The sequence below is a fragment of the Uloborus diversus genome, chromosome 2 (genome assembly GCF_026930045.1).
Source record: "Uloborus diversus isolate 005 chromosome 2, Udiv.v.3.1, whole genome shotgun sequence".
Lineage (NCBI taxonomy): Eukaryota > Metazoa > Arthropoda > Arachnida > Araneae > Uloboridae > Uloborus > Uloborus diversus.
The window spans coordinates 179,118,989-179,139,547 of NC_072732.1; the positions used below are offsets into that span (position 1 = coordinate 179,118,989).

Consider the following 20,559-nt stretch of genomic DNA (forward strand, 5'->3'; position numbering starts at 1 on the left):
AGTTCACTGTATAATGGGGATAAAGTATTTATAGATAATTATATCAATTAAATTTGTGTGACCTCATGTGAGACAAATAGGCAGAGCTCCTTTAGTTTCCAATGAAAAATTTTTAAGTTGTCAGGTACCTTTAGTATTTTGCTAAAGCTATTCCGAAACCAGGAATTTTTAAATAGTCATATATATATATATATATATATATATATATATATATATATATATATATATATATATATATATATATATATATATATATATATAGCTTTCTGTTTCTGTTGAAACTACTAAGAAAACATAATTTTTTAAGTAAACAATTAGCTTTATGTTTCTGTTGTAGCTACTGAGAAAACAGAAATGTTTAAGCTCCAAGTAGCTTTGGTTTCAGTTAAAGCTTTACGCTACCATGATTTTTTAAATAGTCAAATAGCTTTTCTGAAAAGAGGCATTTTTAAGTAGTCATGCCGCTTTGTACTTTTGCTAAAGTATATCCAAAAGCAAGAATTTTAAGTAGTCAAATAGCTTTGTGATTGTGCTAAGGCATCTTTCCTTTTCTCTGAAGGCGCACTGGTTGTCTGTGGGCATATATATCAGCACACGGTCCTTGGAATGAAGCGCATTTGTGAGAGTTAATAATGTTCGGTCTGCTTGAAAGAAAAACTATATTTGAGGAGTAATTTATCAAAAAGGAGCCTATCCACTTTTTTAACCGACTTCAAAAAGGAGGCGGTTATCAGTTCATACCGTATGTATGTTTTTTTTTTTTTTTGTTTGTCCACTCATAGCGTCTCACCTAGTGAACCGATTTTGATAATTCTTTTTTTAATGGATAGAGAATGGCTCAACTTAGGTCCCATTACTTTGTTTGACCATATTTGTTCTTTAGATTAAAAGTTATGGGCAGAAAACAGTAAATTTCCCTATTAAATGATTAAATTCATATTGTAGCGAAGTTCGCTCTTTTCATCCGTGGATAACGGTGGCTCAGTGGTAGAATTCTCATCTCCCACACGAGCAACCCGTGTTCAAATCCCGACTAAGACAAAGTGAATTTTACTAAAATTTCGTTTCTACTGTTTCCCGTATTTTCTCGAATGTTCTATTAATTTCTGTATCTTTTCAAGTCTGGAAAGTTTCAGCACTTTTTCAAGTTGTATATAAGGAGATGTAACGTTTATTCGTGGTTCTGAAGAAAGATCTCGAGTTGAGACTAACGAGTATTCGCTTCATTTGGCTTTCACATTGTCTTCGCTATCTTCATCTACGCGACAGTATGAAACTCATTGTTATAAAAGTTTGGTGCCATATAACTGTAACATTAATAGTAATTGTAATGATAATTTTGAATAAAGGCTTTTCTAAAGCAATACAGTGATATAGAGCCGCACTTCTTACTAGGTAACTTCTAACTCTTACTGAAATATCTACATTTACACTAAAAAGAATGAAATAAAAAAATTTTGAAAAAAAATGGAACCGACTTCAAAATTGCTCTAAAAAGTGAAAAATAATTTTATTCTTTAAACACCATCGATAATACTTTTAAACATAATTTTTGAAGTTGGCGCAAAAACAAAAAGTAAAATCCATTGTAACCATGCTTCGTTCATATTTTTATCAAAAAATCATCCAAACTTAGGAACGAAACATTTATATCATTACTCAAATATGCTGTCATCAATGCGTAATGCATGTGGTAGTGAAGAAACTGGACGTGGTTAAATTTATACCTGTAGTTGAGTTATGGCTGTGAATGATTTTATCGATCGTTTTTGCGCCAACTTCAAAAATTATGCTTAAAAGTATTATCGATGGTGTTTAAAGAATAAAATTATTTTTCACTTTTTAGAGCAATTTTGAAGTCGGTTCTATTTTTTTTCAAAATTTTATAAAAATTCATTTTCTGACATTTTCTTTCAGATGACCTTCATCAAATCACTTGCTCTCAAGATGTCTAAACGTGGAAAATCCTATTATTTTTAAGGGTGAAGTGTGGCTTTTTGATCAAAAGGTAACAAATCCGTCCTCTGCACGTTTTATTTTTGACAAAAAGGGACACATCCTGAAAGAATCTGTAGTACGAAGACTTTTAGATCCAATGGAACCTTTGAAAAATCCTTAAATTTTAATCCACTACTTTTAGGTTCATGTACTTCGACAAGCGAATATAAGAAGGTGAAATATTAGAGTTTTTGGCGAAATTGGAATTTTCAACGGTTAGGTTTTTCGTTCAAAAGGTCACAGATACAAAATTAAGATGGCGATCTCTCCTTGTTTTTTTTACAGAAACCTTTATTTCTCTAAACCATGATTTGCTGTGCTTTTGTGCTCAATTCTGTACTCAGAGAATTTGATAAATTTATTTTGTTCTTACCCTAATTCATTTTTCTCACCTCCTGAACATTTTTGGAAAATTGATATGTTCTCTTTTGATAAATTAGTGCTCATTTCTCTTTGTTATGACTTCTTTATACTAAAATAAGGCTAGTGTACAAAAACAACTTTAATGGAACACTTATTTATTATTTAAAATCAAAAACATTATCTAACAATACCAAGAAATCTTTCCGAGTCGATTTTAATTGGTGCAAAATTAAAGCAAACAACTAAGTTGTGGGCAGTTATCGACATTTTTAAACGTTGCATGTTTACATTTCGCTATTACGTTTTCAAAAAAGTAAACTCGTAAAAATAATTTTCTACAGAATTAAATACTGAATTCAATACAAAAAAAAGCTACTCAGATTACAAAAAAAGGTTAAATGGCAAAAATTGAAAATTGGTTGCTTATGAAACATTCTTTCTTCGACAAAAGAAAAGCACAGTAATGAATTGTTCCAAATGTAAACATTTTAGATTTCGCTGTCAGTTAAAACACTGTTAAAACTACAGGTTGCATTCGGCAACTTTCAGGGGTGAAACGCTTGTTCACCAGCGGCACCCAATACAGAACCGAAATGGCACCTGTTACTAGGGTGAAAAACGGGCACACAACGTGCACCGCGGGTATAAGATGGAACCCTGGGAGAGAAAAATGGCCCCTTTACTGCTTCCTACAGCGGATCCTGCCTCCCCCCTCCCATGTTGTGTGCGTTTTTCAATACTATTGTGTTCTATTTATTATTTTGAATTGTCATATACGAAGTCATGGTACGTTTTTCATATTGAATTCAGTTTGGATTAAAACTTGTCATTTAAAGCATTTGATCACATTTCAGACTTTCCAACATAATTTAGAAATGTTCATGACTTCAATTCTTCTATCCGAGCTCTAAATCTCATACACACCCTTGGATTGCTCAGTAGTTTTAAATAATATTGATATTTACTACAGCATGATACCGAAAATTAATAGGCATTTATGGATCACTTACAGGTCCAGCCAAAAATATTCAGTTATATTACAAACACGGAAAAATCAAATTGTTTCATAAAATGCAAGCGTTGCATAAACGTTCAAAATATTTTAATCTAGAGTAACATATTGATTCGTAAATATGGTTTGATATTTGAATATCCTTTTTGAACAAAAGTAATGTAAAAGCACTTTTTTTTCTTTTTTAAGTAGGAACATTTTTTGACATTAAAAATCAAAACAAATTGTTAGCATTCTGCCTGATGAAAAGCATTGTAACAGAAATTAGAGAAAAAAAAACAAATAATTGCGTAGACATTGCATTCGTTTCTTGCATTAACACCAACAAAAGACATAAACGTAAACACGTAAAGTCATGACGAGATTCTTCAAACACGCAGAGAGATTTCTTTTTCAAACCGTCCCCCCTCCTTTCTCGTCTGTTTGCTACGTCTACACAGTAATTTAATTGAGATGAAAAAGACATTTAGTGTATCTGCTGTAAGAGTTAGTTACTTCAGTGCGTTTTCAATCCGGTCACTTATTAATTAATTATTTCGTATTGCTTACAATAAACCTTTTTGGGGAAAATCCGCGAGACCGCTGACGCTAAAAAGCAAGTAACACCATGCATTATTACACACGATAAAAAAAAAGCCATACATCACTATTTTTAAATCGGTAACTAAACAATAAGTAGTTCTCAGTATACTTTGAAACACAACTCTGAAAACACTAAGCCTGTTGGAAAGCCTAAATGTTACACTATGATTAAATTCCTGTACTTAAGCAAGGTTTTGAAGGTTTGTCCAAAAAATATTGAAAATATGTGAAAATTTAGTACCAACAACAACGTAGCCAACTTCGTCGTCTGCCTTTAAAATGGCTGAACTAAACTTATTCTTATACCGGAGTGCAAAGCGCATGCACGAGCGAGGCACCCTTACGGAGGAAAAGATTCTGCTATTGGGCTGCTGCGTGGGGGCTGATGGCTTTTCATTAACTTCTTTCATCCATTGAAGTACCAAAAGATATTAGAACAATATTTTCTAGCCTCCATGGCACCCTATGGCTCCATCTTTGCATACTAAGGCGGAAAAAGCACCCATCTGGCACCTTTTGTTATAACTGTGTAACGTAAGTCTTGTTCTGGTAACAAGAACAATGATTATCCAAGAAAGTTTAACATTTTAAAAAGTTTGCAAACCACTATAAAAAAGTTTTTGTTTAATTACTTGTAACCTTTTTTGTATTTCTTAGAAATTTTATTTGGGATCTGGATGAATCCAGTTAAAAGAAGGGAAAGGAACAGCACATTTATTTCAAAACGGAATTTTCGAAGTAATTCTGGCGCAAAATTTCCTTAGCTACATAAAGTAATTATAAAGACCCTATTTGTTGGGCTTCTGGTTTCTACAAAAAGCTTCTAACGCAACCATAGTTGCAAAAAACATAATTTGGATTCAAGATATTAAAATTAAAATGATTGGCCAGGGCTGGGGGGGGGGATGCTGTTTTCATCTAAAGAAAATTGCGTAAAATTGAGAGAGTCAGGTATAAGTAAAGCCTGTTCCAGGGACATGGACGTCACAGCCCAGAAGGAGGGATATGTTCGCGGAGTCCATGAACCATGCAGTTTGCATTGTAAACATAGAAAAATAAAATCAAAGGAACATCAACTACGGTCAAATGAGAGGTATAAACATTTCGTGATTGCTCGGAAAAAGGATAAAAACAATTAGCAATACCATGTTATAAACTCCATTTTAACCCTTAAACATTGAATGATAGGAATTGAATGACTGTGTTTATTTTACACTATGAATGTTAATTTTCTGCTTTAATTGAGTGCTATCATCAGCTTGTGAGAAGTTTATACAGAGGAAAAAATCCGAAGTTTTATTTACTGAAGTCCAAAAAAATATCCTCCTCTACAAATGTATGATCTTTATGATTTTGCGAAATATTATAGTGTGCAAAAGTATACAATTAGAGGTATATTCCATAGATGTCGAGATCTCGTGTAAGAAAGTCTAAAAAGAAGTGCCACGTGTACAATATCTAGCAACAAAAAGAAAAAAAAAAGATAGGGCAACATGCAAAAAATCTCAAAAAAGAATCTATATAGGAAAATATTCTGTACAGGAATTACATTCAAAAACATTTAGTTCGAATTAGTAAAAAAAAAAAAAAAAAAAAAAACTATGAAAATATTTCAAGACTTGTTAAAAATATTTCGAAATCATGCATTTATTCCTTTTAAAAACGTGCAAAAAATGTTGTCAAATATTAATACAAATTTTGATTTTTCGCGCAAAATACCTTGATCGGGTCATACGAGATATGTTCTTCCACTTATTTTTAGTACACTAATCTATTTTTGCCATGCGCATTCTCTTTGAATTAGCAGGCTTTAATATTTTAGATTTGAGATGGGGACATTCATTTTGTAAGAGACACAAAATTAACTCTCCAGCGAAAAATAAATTTTGCATTGCAGCTGTCGGAAACATATCTGCCAACTATCTTCTTTGATACAATGTGAGAGGAGTTGCTCGAACGAAATAGTTTTTAAAATGGATATATTCAATGTAAGAATAGAACGTTCCATTTTTAAGAGCACTAAAAAAAAGGTGACAGGTGTCACCCACTTTTATATTGCTTTTAAAGTAAGAAAATTCCACCACAGTGATGGTGCATTCATAAAAATAATCTGTCGCTTGTTTCTAAATGTGGTTCAATATTGATACTTCGGGAAAAAGCATGTAAAGAATTTACGAGATTTATATATAGTCGGTAAAAATATGGGAAAAAATAATTGATTTATTTTTCAATTGTAAAAATATTAACGATACTATCTTTTTTTTTTAAAATCCTTGTGAGAAATAAAATAAGTATTATCATTGTAATGTTGACAATAGTCAATATTACCAAGCACGGAAGATCTTCGACTTGTTGGCATTGAACCTGCATTGTAACTGACATAAAACCATTGAAAATGGTGGGAATGAAGACTTTAACTCGTGAAGCAAAGACCCCAAATTACGTGGTAGATTTTAAAGGAAAGCATTGGAAGAAATCAGGTTTCTTTCGCTAGTTCCATGCAAAATGTGCGAACTATTCGTCGTTGTTGAGTCACGTGACTTGGAGTATTTTCCTCAGCTTTTGCTAAGCCAACGATTGGATTTACTCCTTCCATTTATTAATTCCTGCTCTAAGCATAAAACACGTTCTTTTAGCAAATCATTGCCCTCCTGTAGTGTATTTAGTATTTAGAACTTTCACAAAAAACAAAAAGAGTCAAACAGATCACGCTTAGTTTGATTGCAAAAAATTATAGCATCACTCCAATCGACATTTTTGTTACATTACTACCTAAACATGTTGAAGTAACGCTCTCATTGTACCAAAGAGAGTCAAACTTTAATAAACCTAAATGTGAAACAGAAGTTCTTAATCAACATGCTAATGATTCCTTATGTAGGTAAGATATTAATGCTACAAAATCGAGTATGCGTAGAGAAATAAAAGATTTTTTTTGGGCGTTAAAACACTCCTTGACATGATTTTAAAAAACAAGAGGGGGGGGGGGGGTCATTTTCGAGTAGTAAAATATGCACAAATGTGGACTATAATGGTAATTAATTCCAGACAAAAAAGTAACTTATTGCTGCACATTTTGAATGTTGAAAAGTAACACAGTATTCAAATGTAATATTTAAAAATTTTCAATTGTTTTTTTCCCCACATTTTGCATGATCCTAAATTTTAAATCGTGAAAATTCGTTCGAAAACATTTTTTAAGTGTATTTACACTTTTGAATGCTTTAAGTGCGCTGGTAGGGAAGTTAAAATTGTCTCTGACTAGACGTATGAGAAAATCTTTCGTCTTTTTAATTGGGGCACCTGGAAGCAAAGGGATGGAAGTGCCAAAAATTAAAAAAATTCGGTGTATTGGTACAAATGGTCGGAGAAGGTCTCATGTGGCTTTGGGGCAAGAAACAGTTCCATGAGGGGGGAGGGGAGTCAAAAAAAAACTGGAAGCAACGTGAAGCCGACGCGGATCCTAATCCGAGTGTTACGACGCTGTGAAGAAAAATTTCCGTGGTAGTTAATGGTGACAAAGGCACGTTAAGGTCACTAAGTACGCCAAATTAATCAATACCTCTGGGGGTACCAGACCAGGGATTGTACGGCATCTGGTCTGGATTTAAAAAAAAAAAACTGTTTTCAGGGTCCTATCTAACGTTAAATCACAAATTGGAGGTAGTTACGGGAAAGCCTGGAGTGTTATATGATATGACAGATTAGGTTTGCCTCAACTATAGTAGCCCTGGTACTACCTTCTATGCAAAATAAATTAGGAAAAATGTTTCAATTCATGCCCACCTACGGCTTGAACTTTGCAAAATTTTACGCAAAAATCAAAAGTCTACTTCATCCTTTTGCTTCCTTCAATTGTATAAATGCAGAATTGACTTTAATTACATGCATAAAGGAAGTGCTTTTCTTTCTATCAAAATCCTAAAGATATAACATGATTTAACTACCCTTCCACTTACATTCCTTAGTTCCCCCCAGTGGCGTAAATGGAGAATTGATTTCAATTGCACAATGCACAAAAAGGAAATAATTGCATAATATGCATAAAGGAAATACTTTTTTTTCATCTAGATGAAAAAGTTTGAAGCGAGAAAAATGCATCACAATTACCTACCACTTACATTTCTTAGCTTCCCTCAATGGTTCAAGTGGGGAGTAAATTTTAATTGCATGTCCAATGAAAATAATTTTTCTTTTATGCGTAAGAAAACGTTTTAAGCGGGAAAAATGTAACCTTATTCAATAACCTTACCATTTATATTTAGATTCCCTCAATTTTGCAAAATGAAGAGTTAATTTTAATTGCATGCACAAAGAAAATAATTTTTCTTTTACCTAGGAAATAAAAGCGTTTTGAGCGGGAAAAACACAACATAATTCAAGTACCATTCAAATGCCGATGACATTCGCTCGGTCATCACCAACAAAAGCGATATCTGGGAAGAAATATTTACAGATCATAAAAAAATCATGAGCCGCTTAAAGTCGAGTGCCCTAGTGCGAGAACGATCTCTTTTCACTCGCATTTTCTCGAATAAACACCGTCATAACTCAAGACATCCTTCACGAAATTGTTTGCGCATACCCTTCTCTCAATGCGAACTGTTCGTTTTGATGTTATTATGCAATCTTTCTCTTCTTTTTTTCTTGCATTGCATCATAAATAAACTCTCGTTCTCATCGAGTCGTTAAGAAAGCGGAATGTTTTATTTTCGTTTAAGTAAATAAACTTTTTCCGATCGAGAATTCCGACAACATCTTTGAGCGGCTCGGCGTGAGAATCAATAGTTATCTTACTACAATGTTGCAACTCTTTTTGAGGGGAAAGTACTTCAGTGAATTTGGAATTTCTAGTTTTCTTCCTATAGGCGAATCCTTAGCGGGCTTAGTTTTAATCAAAGCTACGGAGTCGGAGGAAAAGTGACTGACTCCGACTCTAGAATTTTTAGAGCCTTTGACTCCGTTAAACTAAATAGCAGTTTATACATGTTGGCTAAGATTAATTCAATATTGCCGTGCTTCCTTTCTCTCTCAGATGGTGCATCTTTTCTCTCCTACTCCCTTCTTTTTCAAATTTTATTTTAGCGGAAAAGCGAAAATTCCTTCTTCCATTTTCACACTTTGGATAGTATTTTCGCATTTTGCGAGAAATGCGACAGTAGCGGAAACCCTGTATGGAGCACCGTTTCGGTATGGACTACCGGGATTTGAAGTAACCGGCTTATGGAACACTAGTTCCGGTATAAACTACCGGTATCTGAAGTAATGGCTTATGGAATACCGGTTCCGGAATGGAGTACCGGGATTTGAAGTGACCGGCTTATGGAACACCGGTTCCGATATAGACTACCGGTATCTGAAGTACTGGCTTATCGAATACCGGTTCCGGAATGGAGTACCGGTTCCGGTTTAGACTACCGGTATCTGTGAGTACCGGTTTATGGAACACCGGTTCCGGATACATACTGACATACCGGCAGTATGTGATACCGGTTGCGGTGTTTCAGAATCCGGTATCTTTTTTTTTCCGGTATCATTTTTTTTCTCAATAGGGTCACCTCAAAATCAGTTCAACTCCAAATCCGCAAGCACTGGCAGAGTTGCGGATCTAAGGAGAAAGTGTCTGACTCTTGAAATTTTAAATTATCAACTCACGACTCCGACTCTCTTTCTTCAAAATAAGTCCGACTGTGACTCTTTGACTCCGCCTCCGCAGAGCTGGTTTTAATACGAATTCATTTGATTTACCCTGCTTTCGCGTAGACTTATGTTGTCTTTCTGATGAGTTTTTCATGCTTGTTTTACCGTGATTTAAAAATTGTATTTCGAAACAGATGGAACAAATGAAAGCAAAACTAAAGATTCTGACTTAAATCTGAAGGTTGTAAAATAAGTCTCCGTTTCTGAGCATTAAATCATAAAAAATGGTAATTTAAAAACTTTATTTTTGGTATTCCTGTATTTTTTTCGTATATATTTTTTTTAGTTAGTATTTTTAACACGACTCTTAAATTTATTTTTGCGTGCTTTCAAAAACTCTGAAATCAACAGCGGGCAGATTCTTTGGAGGTTTCTCGCCGAGCAGTGGGGGTTGGAAATAAAATGGCCAACTCCGATTCCTGGAATTTTAAAATTTCTAAATTGACGCTTTGTTTTCAAACCAGGGGTTTCGGGATAAAATTTTTGGGTTATTATTTCCAAATGCAAAATAATGAATTTTTGTCCTCCGATAATAATAACGATCTCAAAGAAAATAAATATTCCTTGAACTATGTACACAGGGCCACCAAGAGCCAAGACGGGCCTATTGCCAGTTTGGTCGTCGGGCCCCCCTATCACCATAAAACTTATCAAAATAATCCCACCTCTATTCCGAGCTGGGCCCTCTCAAAAGACGGGCACCTTGTTTCCGACTAGACTGACATGACCTCTCGTCGGCCCTGACTTTTCATTCTTCTAGCTTTGCGTCAAAATGGTATGAAATTAAAAACGCATTCCGAAGTGCACTTCCATTGTATGTTTAAAATTAGTTTTAACAAAGTGCATTGAGAAAAATAAGTCTAATAGGATGTTTGGAACTCATGCAAGGAACTTCAAATAACTTAAAAAGTAATGTCTTGAATAATTCAACTCTCGTCGTCTTTACTTTCTACTTAAGGCATTTTCCGTAATTGATATATGCTCTTCTTCTTTCAAAAGAATCTTTCACGGCTGTCAACAAATATTGAATATCTGGAGCAGTTATCTCAGACATCATATCCTTTCCAACACTTACAATTAAAAAATAAATCACTTAAAATATTGCCCGAGAAAATCAGAGCACAGAAGCTCATTTATATTAACGGTAACCGTACCGGTTCCGGCTCAGCTGCTTGCCAAGTCGCCTTACGCAATGATCGCAAAATATCTCGCTTCGAAACCTAAATAAGAATTGCGAGCGAAAAAAGAATGACTCTGATGTATGGTTCCTAATTTGACAACGTCCCCCTTCTTCGAAAATAGGGCGACAAGCCGTCTGTTGCAAGCGGAGAGAACTTTATGATCAACACAGCTGTATCCATGATAAGAAATCTAATTCCACAGCGGCCTTCTTTTTTCACTTCCCCCCACCGGCTGCAAGATTCAGTTGAAAGCATAATTGCTCTGACAGTGACCTTTCGCAACCTCGGAGGCATGTGTCGCGAGGTTGTTAAAAAATGATACTTTTTGGTGAAACTTTTTTCCGTACCGGCGTGGTAAATGACATTTGGAAGAGTTGAAGAGGAGAGAAATGACAAGCAATTATCCGCGGGCCCAGACGCGAAAGGGTGGCTGGATGTACCGAAGGAGTTTTACGACGGTCTAATGGCGGGAACCATTTCTTGAAACGCGGTCGTAATTCATTTAAGCCATCATTCGGATTATGAGGCAATGCGTGGAACATGGAGCCTCAGGAATGCGCAAATGCGACCTAGATGATGTTTAAGGGAATCTTCGCTTTAATTTAATTTAACAATCTCGAGTCCGGCCATTAAAGTGAGTAATTCGCTTTTGCCGTTCTGCGGAGCGCGACGCTTCTTGGGCTTCGTCATTGTCGGATATAAAAGAGATGGCGGTCGAGAGTGATGTGTTGTGTGGGCTTTCGCTGTCGAATTTAATGCTTATTTAATTTGAATGCCGACTCTTGAGTGGATTTAATAAGGAAAATTGGTTTATTCGGAACGAGAAGAGGTATTATGCTGTGGAATTTAGACTGCACGGATTTTATTTTGGAAACAAATTTATTAGTCGAAGCGATGAGTGGAAATGAAACTGCACTTAAAAGCCACAACAGTAAAATTCTGAATGAAAGAATCTATGCTGCAGTGATTTTACTGCTGCTAAAGACATTTCGTTTCTTTGTACTTGAAAAGATAAAACAAATGTGATAGAAATGCACGCAAAGGCAGTGCTAAGAATTACTTTATACTATAGTGCCGCTAAAAAAAGAAAAAAAATCATTACATTTGGTTGGCAATTGAAAACTTTACATGCAAACTTCTTGTCATGATTTTATTGGCATGCTGCCTAGTGATTTGACCGAATACCGAATATTCGGTATTCGGCTAAATCACTACAGAGGATTTTTTTAGCCGGGGGTGGGGGCAGCGACCTTAGGGGCCAGCGACCTTTTTGCATGCCTGCTCATAGGAGTGAGCTGTGATTCGTTTAAAGTTAATGTGATTTTTTACAGACGAAATGCAGATTATTTACGCCATGAAAGAAAATTTTGAAGTTTCTGGTGTCCCCTATCTTTATTGCTTGGAACTAAGCCATGGTCCCAATAAAAGCATATACAAATCAACGAAAAGAAAGTATTAAACAGCAGTCGGTAAGCAAACAATCCTTACCATCCAGGAAAAACGTGGGTGCAAAAAAAGCAAAATAATCAACTTTTCACCTTCTTGTAAAACAATAGGGAATATTTTTCAGGTTAAAAAAAATCCTTGCGTCATTTTTTTACTTGTCGAGACGATGAAATTTCAAGTTTCGACATGCTAGGAACATAAACGAGGCACCCACAAGGAAATATTTCTGATCCACAAAAAATAAAAATTTGTTATTCTTAATGCACATGATAGAAGAAATACAGATCCGTTTTGAGTCAAGAAGATGCTAGGAGCTTCTATGAGACAGGTTTTATTTTCCAACATGGTTTGGGAAAACTTTCACGTGCAAATTCTTACATAATTCGAAGTTTACTTTTATTTTACTCAAAATATTTCTTTTGAAACTTAGTTTTATTTGTCTTCAAAGGTTTCGTGTCATAAAAGAAATACATTGTACTTTCTAAAAAACTTAACTAATGCCCCTTTTTGTTGCCTATCGCTTTGTCTTTGAATTTTCCCTACTGTATTTCTAGTGAACAAAACAAGATACATTTTTGTCAAGCCGGTGTCGCAAAACTTCTTGTGTTTAATTTTATGTCATAGGAAACTCAGTAAATCATGGTTCTTAGAGTAAAAACATTTTAATGGAGAAGCTACCAGCAGCCAATGAGTAGACACATGGGTGTGGTAGTTAATTTACTCTGCACAAATCATCTGCCTAGAAAGTCTACGACGTAAATTTCACTTCTATTGCACTTGGTTTGAAACTAGCAATAAGACTAAGAAGTAAACAATGCAATATTCTTGACAGTGAAGTAATCAATGCAATATTCTTGACAGTGAAGTAATCAATGCAATATTCCTGACAGTGAAAAGAATATATTATTATCTTACCTGAAAGGCATCAAGTTCTTGAGGACCAGTGCTCCCGACAATGACGGTTGCTGGCTGGCCACCAAATGGCCGGATCTTGCCTGGTAGAGGAAGCTTACCGCTGAATTCGCAGTTCAGGTAGAAAGAGACAGTGTTGCGACGGACGCTGAATGCAAGTTGGTGCCAATGGTCGTCAGACAGTGGCTTCACAAAGCTCACTCGCACATTATCCTTGTCCGACAGTACTAAGGTTAGAGTATCACTAATATACAATCCCACCTGTACGGGAAATAAATTAAACTTTGAGAAATACTGAAGTTCACTGCACATCACTAATGAAGTGAAAGTCGAGAATTTATTTTTCTCGCAGTTAAAATTTTTAGATAATCACAATTGAAACTTTTGTCATACAATTGAAATTAGAGGGGGTTTGGCTCCTCGGAGCATATTGGTCAAAGTGACACTCTCGCCTGTCCTTTTAGGCATATTTCATGAGCGCTCATATTCAAACCTTTAAGGGGGGAGGTGGGGCTCAGATATTTTTCCTGTGGTTTAGCAGGATATTTTCCCCATTTAAACTGATTTCAGTACAGATTAGAGTTATTAAAATGTGACATTTACTAACTTATTCATTAATGGCTGGTCAAGAAATGTTTTTACATTTTTGCAAAGAAAAAAGTACTAAAAGCAAGGAAGTTCCAATTTCTAAGGGGGACGGGGCATGAGCCCCCACGTGCCCCCCTATATGGGCGCCCATAGCATGTGTTTTCTCATATTAGGGCAGTTTACGAACAAAGCCCCGTAGAAAATTATGGCTACAGCACTGGGAGACCAATGTTGCGCAAAATAAGTTAGACAATATTCTTTCAATTATAACAGTAATATGCATTTAGGGTTATTTCGTTAAAAAAAAAGAAAAAAAAAGAGAGAATCATAAAGTTTCACAAATGCAAGAAAGCCACTTATTTTAATGAAAAATTCAATGATAATATGAAATATTGTAGTTATGGATGAACGCATATAAAGTATTGATTTTTTATTAAAAAAACTCAAAAAAATAAAAATAAATAAATAAATAAATAAATAAAATAAATAATAATAATAATAATGAAAGTACCTATTCAACTTTAATATATAAAACTTTAATATCAAAAATATATGAGTTTTGAGATACTCGAAGAAACCTGTTTTTGATTTCCAGGAAGTATCCAAGAATTGAAGGGCTCGGCGCAAGAACGTGATATGCCACAGGATGTGAATTTTCAGTAGACCAATTTCCAGCTTATAAAAATTATTTATAGAATTTTTCAAAGGTATTCTACATTCTATATTCTGCAATACTAAAACCCGATATGTTTTTCTCCAAATGTTATGATTCATTGTCATGTTTATTTTAAGCTTAGTTATGAGGAAAAAAAACCATTTTGATCGAAAAGTCACTTTTTGTGGCTTGTCACATTTCTGTCACGAGCCCTTCAATTATTGACATTTAAATGTATGTCACTGGTAAAAAGTGCTTTATTTGCAGTGGAAACAAAATTCTAGAAACCAGTTCGTATAGTAAAACTTAAGCAAAAAAATATATATGTCAATTGTTACCAAATGTAGTACCAGTATTGGGTACTAGTTGTCATGACCAGTATGTTAGTCACACTGATCATGACAAACAAATAGTTCAACATAAATTAAAGAGCCAAAAAATTATGTTAAGTTTTCACGTGAGCACAGTTGAGTGCTTTTTGTTTATAAAACTATACTATATCACTTTTATACTAAGAAGGTATTTCAAATATTCAATATCATTTATAGTTATTTTTAATGTGTATTTTTAATCAAAAAAGGTAGGAAGTAAGTTATCTTAATAAAAATAAAGTTATAGTTCATAACACTGACGAAGAACTTAATAAACGAAACGAAACTAAAATGAAATCTTTTGAATTAAAAATAATTAAGCACGTTGTTCGTTATTTGAAAGCAAATGAAGATGCATACTCTGTGATTAATCTGCGGGAAGAATTCTTTCAAATTGCCAATATCTCATAGCTCAAATGTAATTGCAACGTGAAGAAATAAGTAAAACAGAAAACCGTTACCTTATGAAACTAGATTTTAATTTTCTTTCACCAGATGAGGCGTCAAAATTAATGAGAAGTTTTCATTAATATCAGTAATGAAATAAACTTGTTTTGGAGATTAATAACATTAAAAACATCACTTTGAAGCTTCTAGAGTATTAATTAAGGAAAAGAAAAGCTGGGAGTACGTTCAAAGAGTTTTTTATTTTTTTGATAAATAAATATTCTTTGTTAACATTTTTTTCCTCTCTTTAAAAATTAATGTAGCAGCTTTGTTCATGCATTATATTTCATATACGACAAGTAACTAAAAAATAGTAAATTTATGTTATAATCCTTGTCTCTTGAAAAAAAAAAGTTATTGCGCTGCGAAGATATTTTATTTGTCAATCGTAAGTTTTCGTTTTGAGTCTTGTAAAAAATTAAATGAAAAAATAGTAAGCCTTTAAAAAGTATATCAGCCGTTACCTAAGCACTCCAAAGTTTAAAATCGTATCATTTTTTAAATAAAAATAACTAAGAAAAAAGGAAATTATTCGAATTTCATAGTATTCAAAAAGATAAAACAATAAAATGCCAGATGTTTTTTCAAAGAAAATAATTGAAGCACTTTTTAAATCAATGAAATACATTTAAAAGAGTAGTATTTTAATTTAATAAAAGATTTTTCCACTGCATTTTTATTACATAAGGACGAAAAATGGTGGAAATTAGAAGGTTGTTTTCCTCCTGTGCTATAGGATATTATACTTTGCTACATGTAATAACTGAATGTTAAATTGTATAAAACAGCATTATTGTTGTTTTAATAATATCTTGGTAATTTTACTGCAAAACTAATGCTCAGTTTTCATCTAATTAAAAGTAAATGATGTTAATTGAATTTCTTAATAAAGTAGACGTAACGTGTTTTTTGTTAAATAAAAAGAAACTGATACATTACGACAGTTTCTGAGAAGTATTTAAACATATAAGTAAGAATAATTAGTCTTTGCATCTTTAATAAAGCCGATTGAAGTAAAAAAGTAATTTGCAGCGAAAATTGTATAAACTTGGTTTGAAATAAGGGAAGAAATCCTTTTTCAGTGCAAGAAAATAGATATTTCTGTATTTTCTTTGACTTCTAGTAAAATTAACTTTTTCGTACTGTTGCTGAAAACTTATTGGTTCATTATGTCCCTGAAAACTCCTCCTGGCACCCTCAAATGGCCTTTGAGTTTGGGGACTTGTCCCCAAATTGATGATTAGACGATCAAAAATATGATCGTAGGACTCACCTGTAGTGTTCCTGAATGCAGAACCCGCAAAAGAAATCCCCCCGATGAGGCTGGCTTGAGATGGACGGTGACCAGCAGAGAGAATTCCCAAGGGAAGGTTCTGGGGAATAGTAGCTCTTCTTCCCTGGAGCGCCATGAGCCACTGGCCAGTAAGCGGTAGGCAGTAGGACGCCCTGGTGGCCGGAGGGGAGAACGATGGAAGTCTGCAGCCTCCAAGATGTTCAACACGCCTGGAAATATGTTTACCACACAATATGTTACACAATCAGTGATTAATTAACGCGTGAGCAAACAAATTTATAATAACATGAAAACGAGCTGGTGTGTACATCACATAACTTCCTCTTACACCAATTTAATGTTATTTCCCCATTACTTACAATTTTAATGTGATTCAATAGTTAACTCTCTGAATATCACCAGCAATTGCAAAATTAAAACCAGGTTTAAAAAGAAAAATCGCAAAAATTTTTCACCAAGTTGGCGACAAAACTTGGTGACCAAAAGACTGGCGATATATCGCCAAGTGTCCGCAAAGTTATAACACCAATTGAGTTTGCATCTAAATTAACAATGATTTCCCCTCAAAAAGGTGCAAATGGCCCCTTTAGAAACACCCGAATGCAATCAAAAGGGGAGGTGCACAACAAGACCTCACTAGGAGTCTACGTACCAAATTTCAACTTCCTAGGACATACCGTTCTTGAGTTATGCGACGCACATACGTACATACGAACATACATACGTACACACAGACGTCACGAGAAAACTCGTTGTAATTAACTCGGGAATCGTCAAAATGGATATTTCGGGCTTCTACACGTTCTTAGGTATATATGCACGTGTGGTCGGGTCGAAAAAAAACTCAACAAACATTCGGGGGTGAGCAAAATGAAAATTAAGGTCGATTTTGGAGTGAAAATTTTTTCGTGAATACAATACTTCCTTTTTTGTAAAAGGAAGTAAAAGTACCAAACTTAAAAACACACATGACAGAACAGAAGCTAACACTTACTTAATGCCAACGTACCTCGTCTAGCATAAAAAAGCGGGGGCTAAAAAAGGGGAAATGGCTTTCAAAAATCAAGCGTTGTTCTTCCTAATAGAATATTTTTGTGATTTTTGATTAAGAGCATTATTCAATTTTTCTCTTCTCTAATAATGGTAAAACATCGTAGAAATCGCGCAAATAAAAACGAATAAAAATGAACGGCATAATTCGGGGTGACCGTGGAACTGGACCCCCCCCCCCCCTTCAAAGGAAAAGAAATAAAAAGTTATGAATGAAAATGTTACCAGACAAGACGGCAAAAACTAATAAACTTATTACTTTTTTGTGCATATATAAATTGAAAACAATTTACCGTAATTTGTAATTTATTTATACCAGATTTTTTAAAGTAATAATTCAAGAATAAGTAATCATAATAAATCAAGAAAGATTTTTTAAAGCTAACATTAGTTTGATATAACTTCACGCATCAAAATATTTCACGATGAAATCAACGCAATTAATGCACACATAGCAATGAAATTGTATAGTGCGACTCTGATAAGTTGATCCAGGACTTTGACAATGTTTACTTCTTTTAACAGTAAAAGGAATGGGCAATTGGCGCTGAGTTAAGTTAGTTTACATTCAAAGCAGTTTTCGAATGTAATTCCAACACATAACACTTTTCTATTCTATTCAAGAGTCACAACTGACTTCAACTGTATTTATGTCGAGGACTGCATACTATGTGCCTTGCCTCTATTATTTTATATACCGATAGATGGCAGCACCATCACCGGATCGAACAGTTAGTGAGAATTTTGAACTAGCCCAGGAGCTAATAGCTACCTAGTACTAGCACCCCCAGAGGTATCGTTTCACTTGGAGGACATTGAGACCACGAGCATATTTAACGTCGCCCAGTCCCCATTAATGACGACGGTGGGTCTTCGACCAGCGAGGATCGAACCCGAGGCCCTCCGGTCCCGAGTCCAATGCCTTACCGATTAGGCTACCACGGCCCACATAACACTTTTATCACTGACTAGCAAAAATGCCCAGCGTTGCCTAAGTCAGTAATAATATTGAGAAACAATTTATGCTTTTTAAAATAAATTTTTAGCTGTATCCCGTGGCTTCACCCGTGTTAATATGACAACAATGTATTAAAAACTATTATATAGTATAAAACGCTATGATATATATATTCATATAGTAAAAAAGTACAAACCCTTATCCACATCGATATTTTTCGATTAGTAAAAATATCGAAAAAAAAATCAATAAAAGATAATTGAAAACTCTTGATTTATAAATTTATTAATTTTTAAATGAGCCGGGGTAATAAATGCCGAAAATCTTTCCGCCCGCAGCCGGGTTCGAACCAGGGGCCCTAAGGTTTGCTGAACACACAACTTTACCGACTGAGCTATTCGGTTAACAAAAGTTCGCGCTATCGATGCAACAAAAAATGCATCATGATTATTACTGATTTAATTTCAATTTATTGCTGCTCCACCCCTATTAGTCATGGAGTGATATTATATAGCCTGTAGCCTTCCTCAATAATTGGATTATTCAACCCAAAAATAATTTTTCGATTCGAAACAGTAGTTCCTGAGATTAGCGCGTTCAAACAAACTCTTCAGCTTTATATTATTAATATAGATTCCCCCCCCCCCCCCGAAAGAGGTTAATATTGTCAAGATCATAACTCAACTTATTATAGCAACACTATATAAGCCACATGTTTTAGAGCTAACAGGAAACTCCTTGACCAATACGAACAATTCCTTGCTTCGGAATGTGCAAACTTCTACTTGTGGTAAATTCACATCTTTTTGATGGTACACAGGGAGTGCCGTGGTAACTTTAGAGAAAGAATTAGTAACTGGAGAGAGCAAGTCCAATTATTAGCTTAGAAAATTCTGAGGCAAGATCTTAAGTCACATGGTTCACCTTTGAAGAATAAGATACATGTTTAACGTGAAACGAGTGGAAGAAACCTGATTTCTACCAATACTTTGCTTTCAAATGTATCAAATGACTTGGGATCCTTGCTTCAAGAATTGAAGGCTTCATTCTCTTCCCCTTTTATTCCCTCTTGAAGGTGGAAACCCCAAAACACATCTCTGAAGGCCATTGAATATTTGTGTTTATTTCACCAATTTCCTCAAAACTTCTGCAAAAAGGTGAAATTGGCGTAACACGAAATGTTACTCGGAAATATGGACTTCATTGAAATATTGTTATTTTAGGTTTCATAAAATAAAATTAATGTAAAGCGAAATATGTTTTTTTTTTTTGCTACAGAAATCTGAATAGTACTTTAAGTACCTGTAAGTGTGCTAAAAGGAGTAGAAGCGTTTAGAAGAGTGATATATATAATTTGGACTGCACAAAGGCTGACTTTAAAAAAAATGTATTGTAACATCTGACTTTAAAAAATATGTATTCTAACGTCAAAGACTAATTTTAGTACATTTTTTACAAATTTGAATATTGAGTGATTGAATGAGGGGGGGGGATGAAAAGTGTTAATTTTATCATACAACTTCATTATTCAGCAGATAATTTTTCTTCAGCTTTATTAGTAAGTAGACTTTAATTGTATACATTGAAAAAATATTTTGTCGAGAGCAGGTAATGGGCAGTAAATGCAAATTTTTAATTTTTCATTTTGTTTTGCATTTTTGCCATCTATTGTACGTTAGCTTTATTGTACAAGCTTGCTTTTTTGGTTTAACGCTGAATAAAAAAGCGCGAAAAGAACTTTTTTATTCCAACATTTTCCTATTGTTAGTAATTGAGTCCAAAACGCGTTTTTTCAAATATCTTGAAACTCATATCTGCAGATATTGCCGCATACCCACCCACGGCAGTATTCTTGTGGTTGTGTAGTGAAGGTTTTAGAGTAGTTAAATACGCATTTCTGAAAAAAAAAAAAAAAAAAAAAAAATTACGATATTTTAACTCTTAAACAAACCAAAAAAAAAATGACTATTATATTTCCAAATTTGCTTGCGTACTACTTTCG

The 20,559-nt window shown here is 34.3% G+C and overlaps 1 protein-coding gene across 1 annotated transcript in view; it reads right to left on the bottom strand.

Moving 5' to 3' along the window:
* Positions 1–20,559, bottom strand: part of LOC129216182 (uncharacterized) — a 334,520-nt gene that overhangs the window by 126,270 nt on the left and 187,691 nt on the right. Inside the window, exons 3-4 of the mRNA XM_054850361.1 lie at positions 16,529–16,758; positions 13,198–13,455 (exon numbers count right to left, since the gene is read on the bottom strand). Of these exons, the coding sequence (XP_054706336.1) occupies positions 13,198–13,455; positions 16,529–16,758 (488 nt within the window). The remainder of the gene's footprint in view (positions 1–13,197; positions 13,456–16,528; positions 16,759–20,559) is intronic.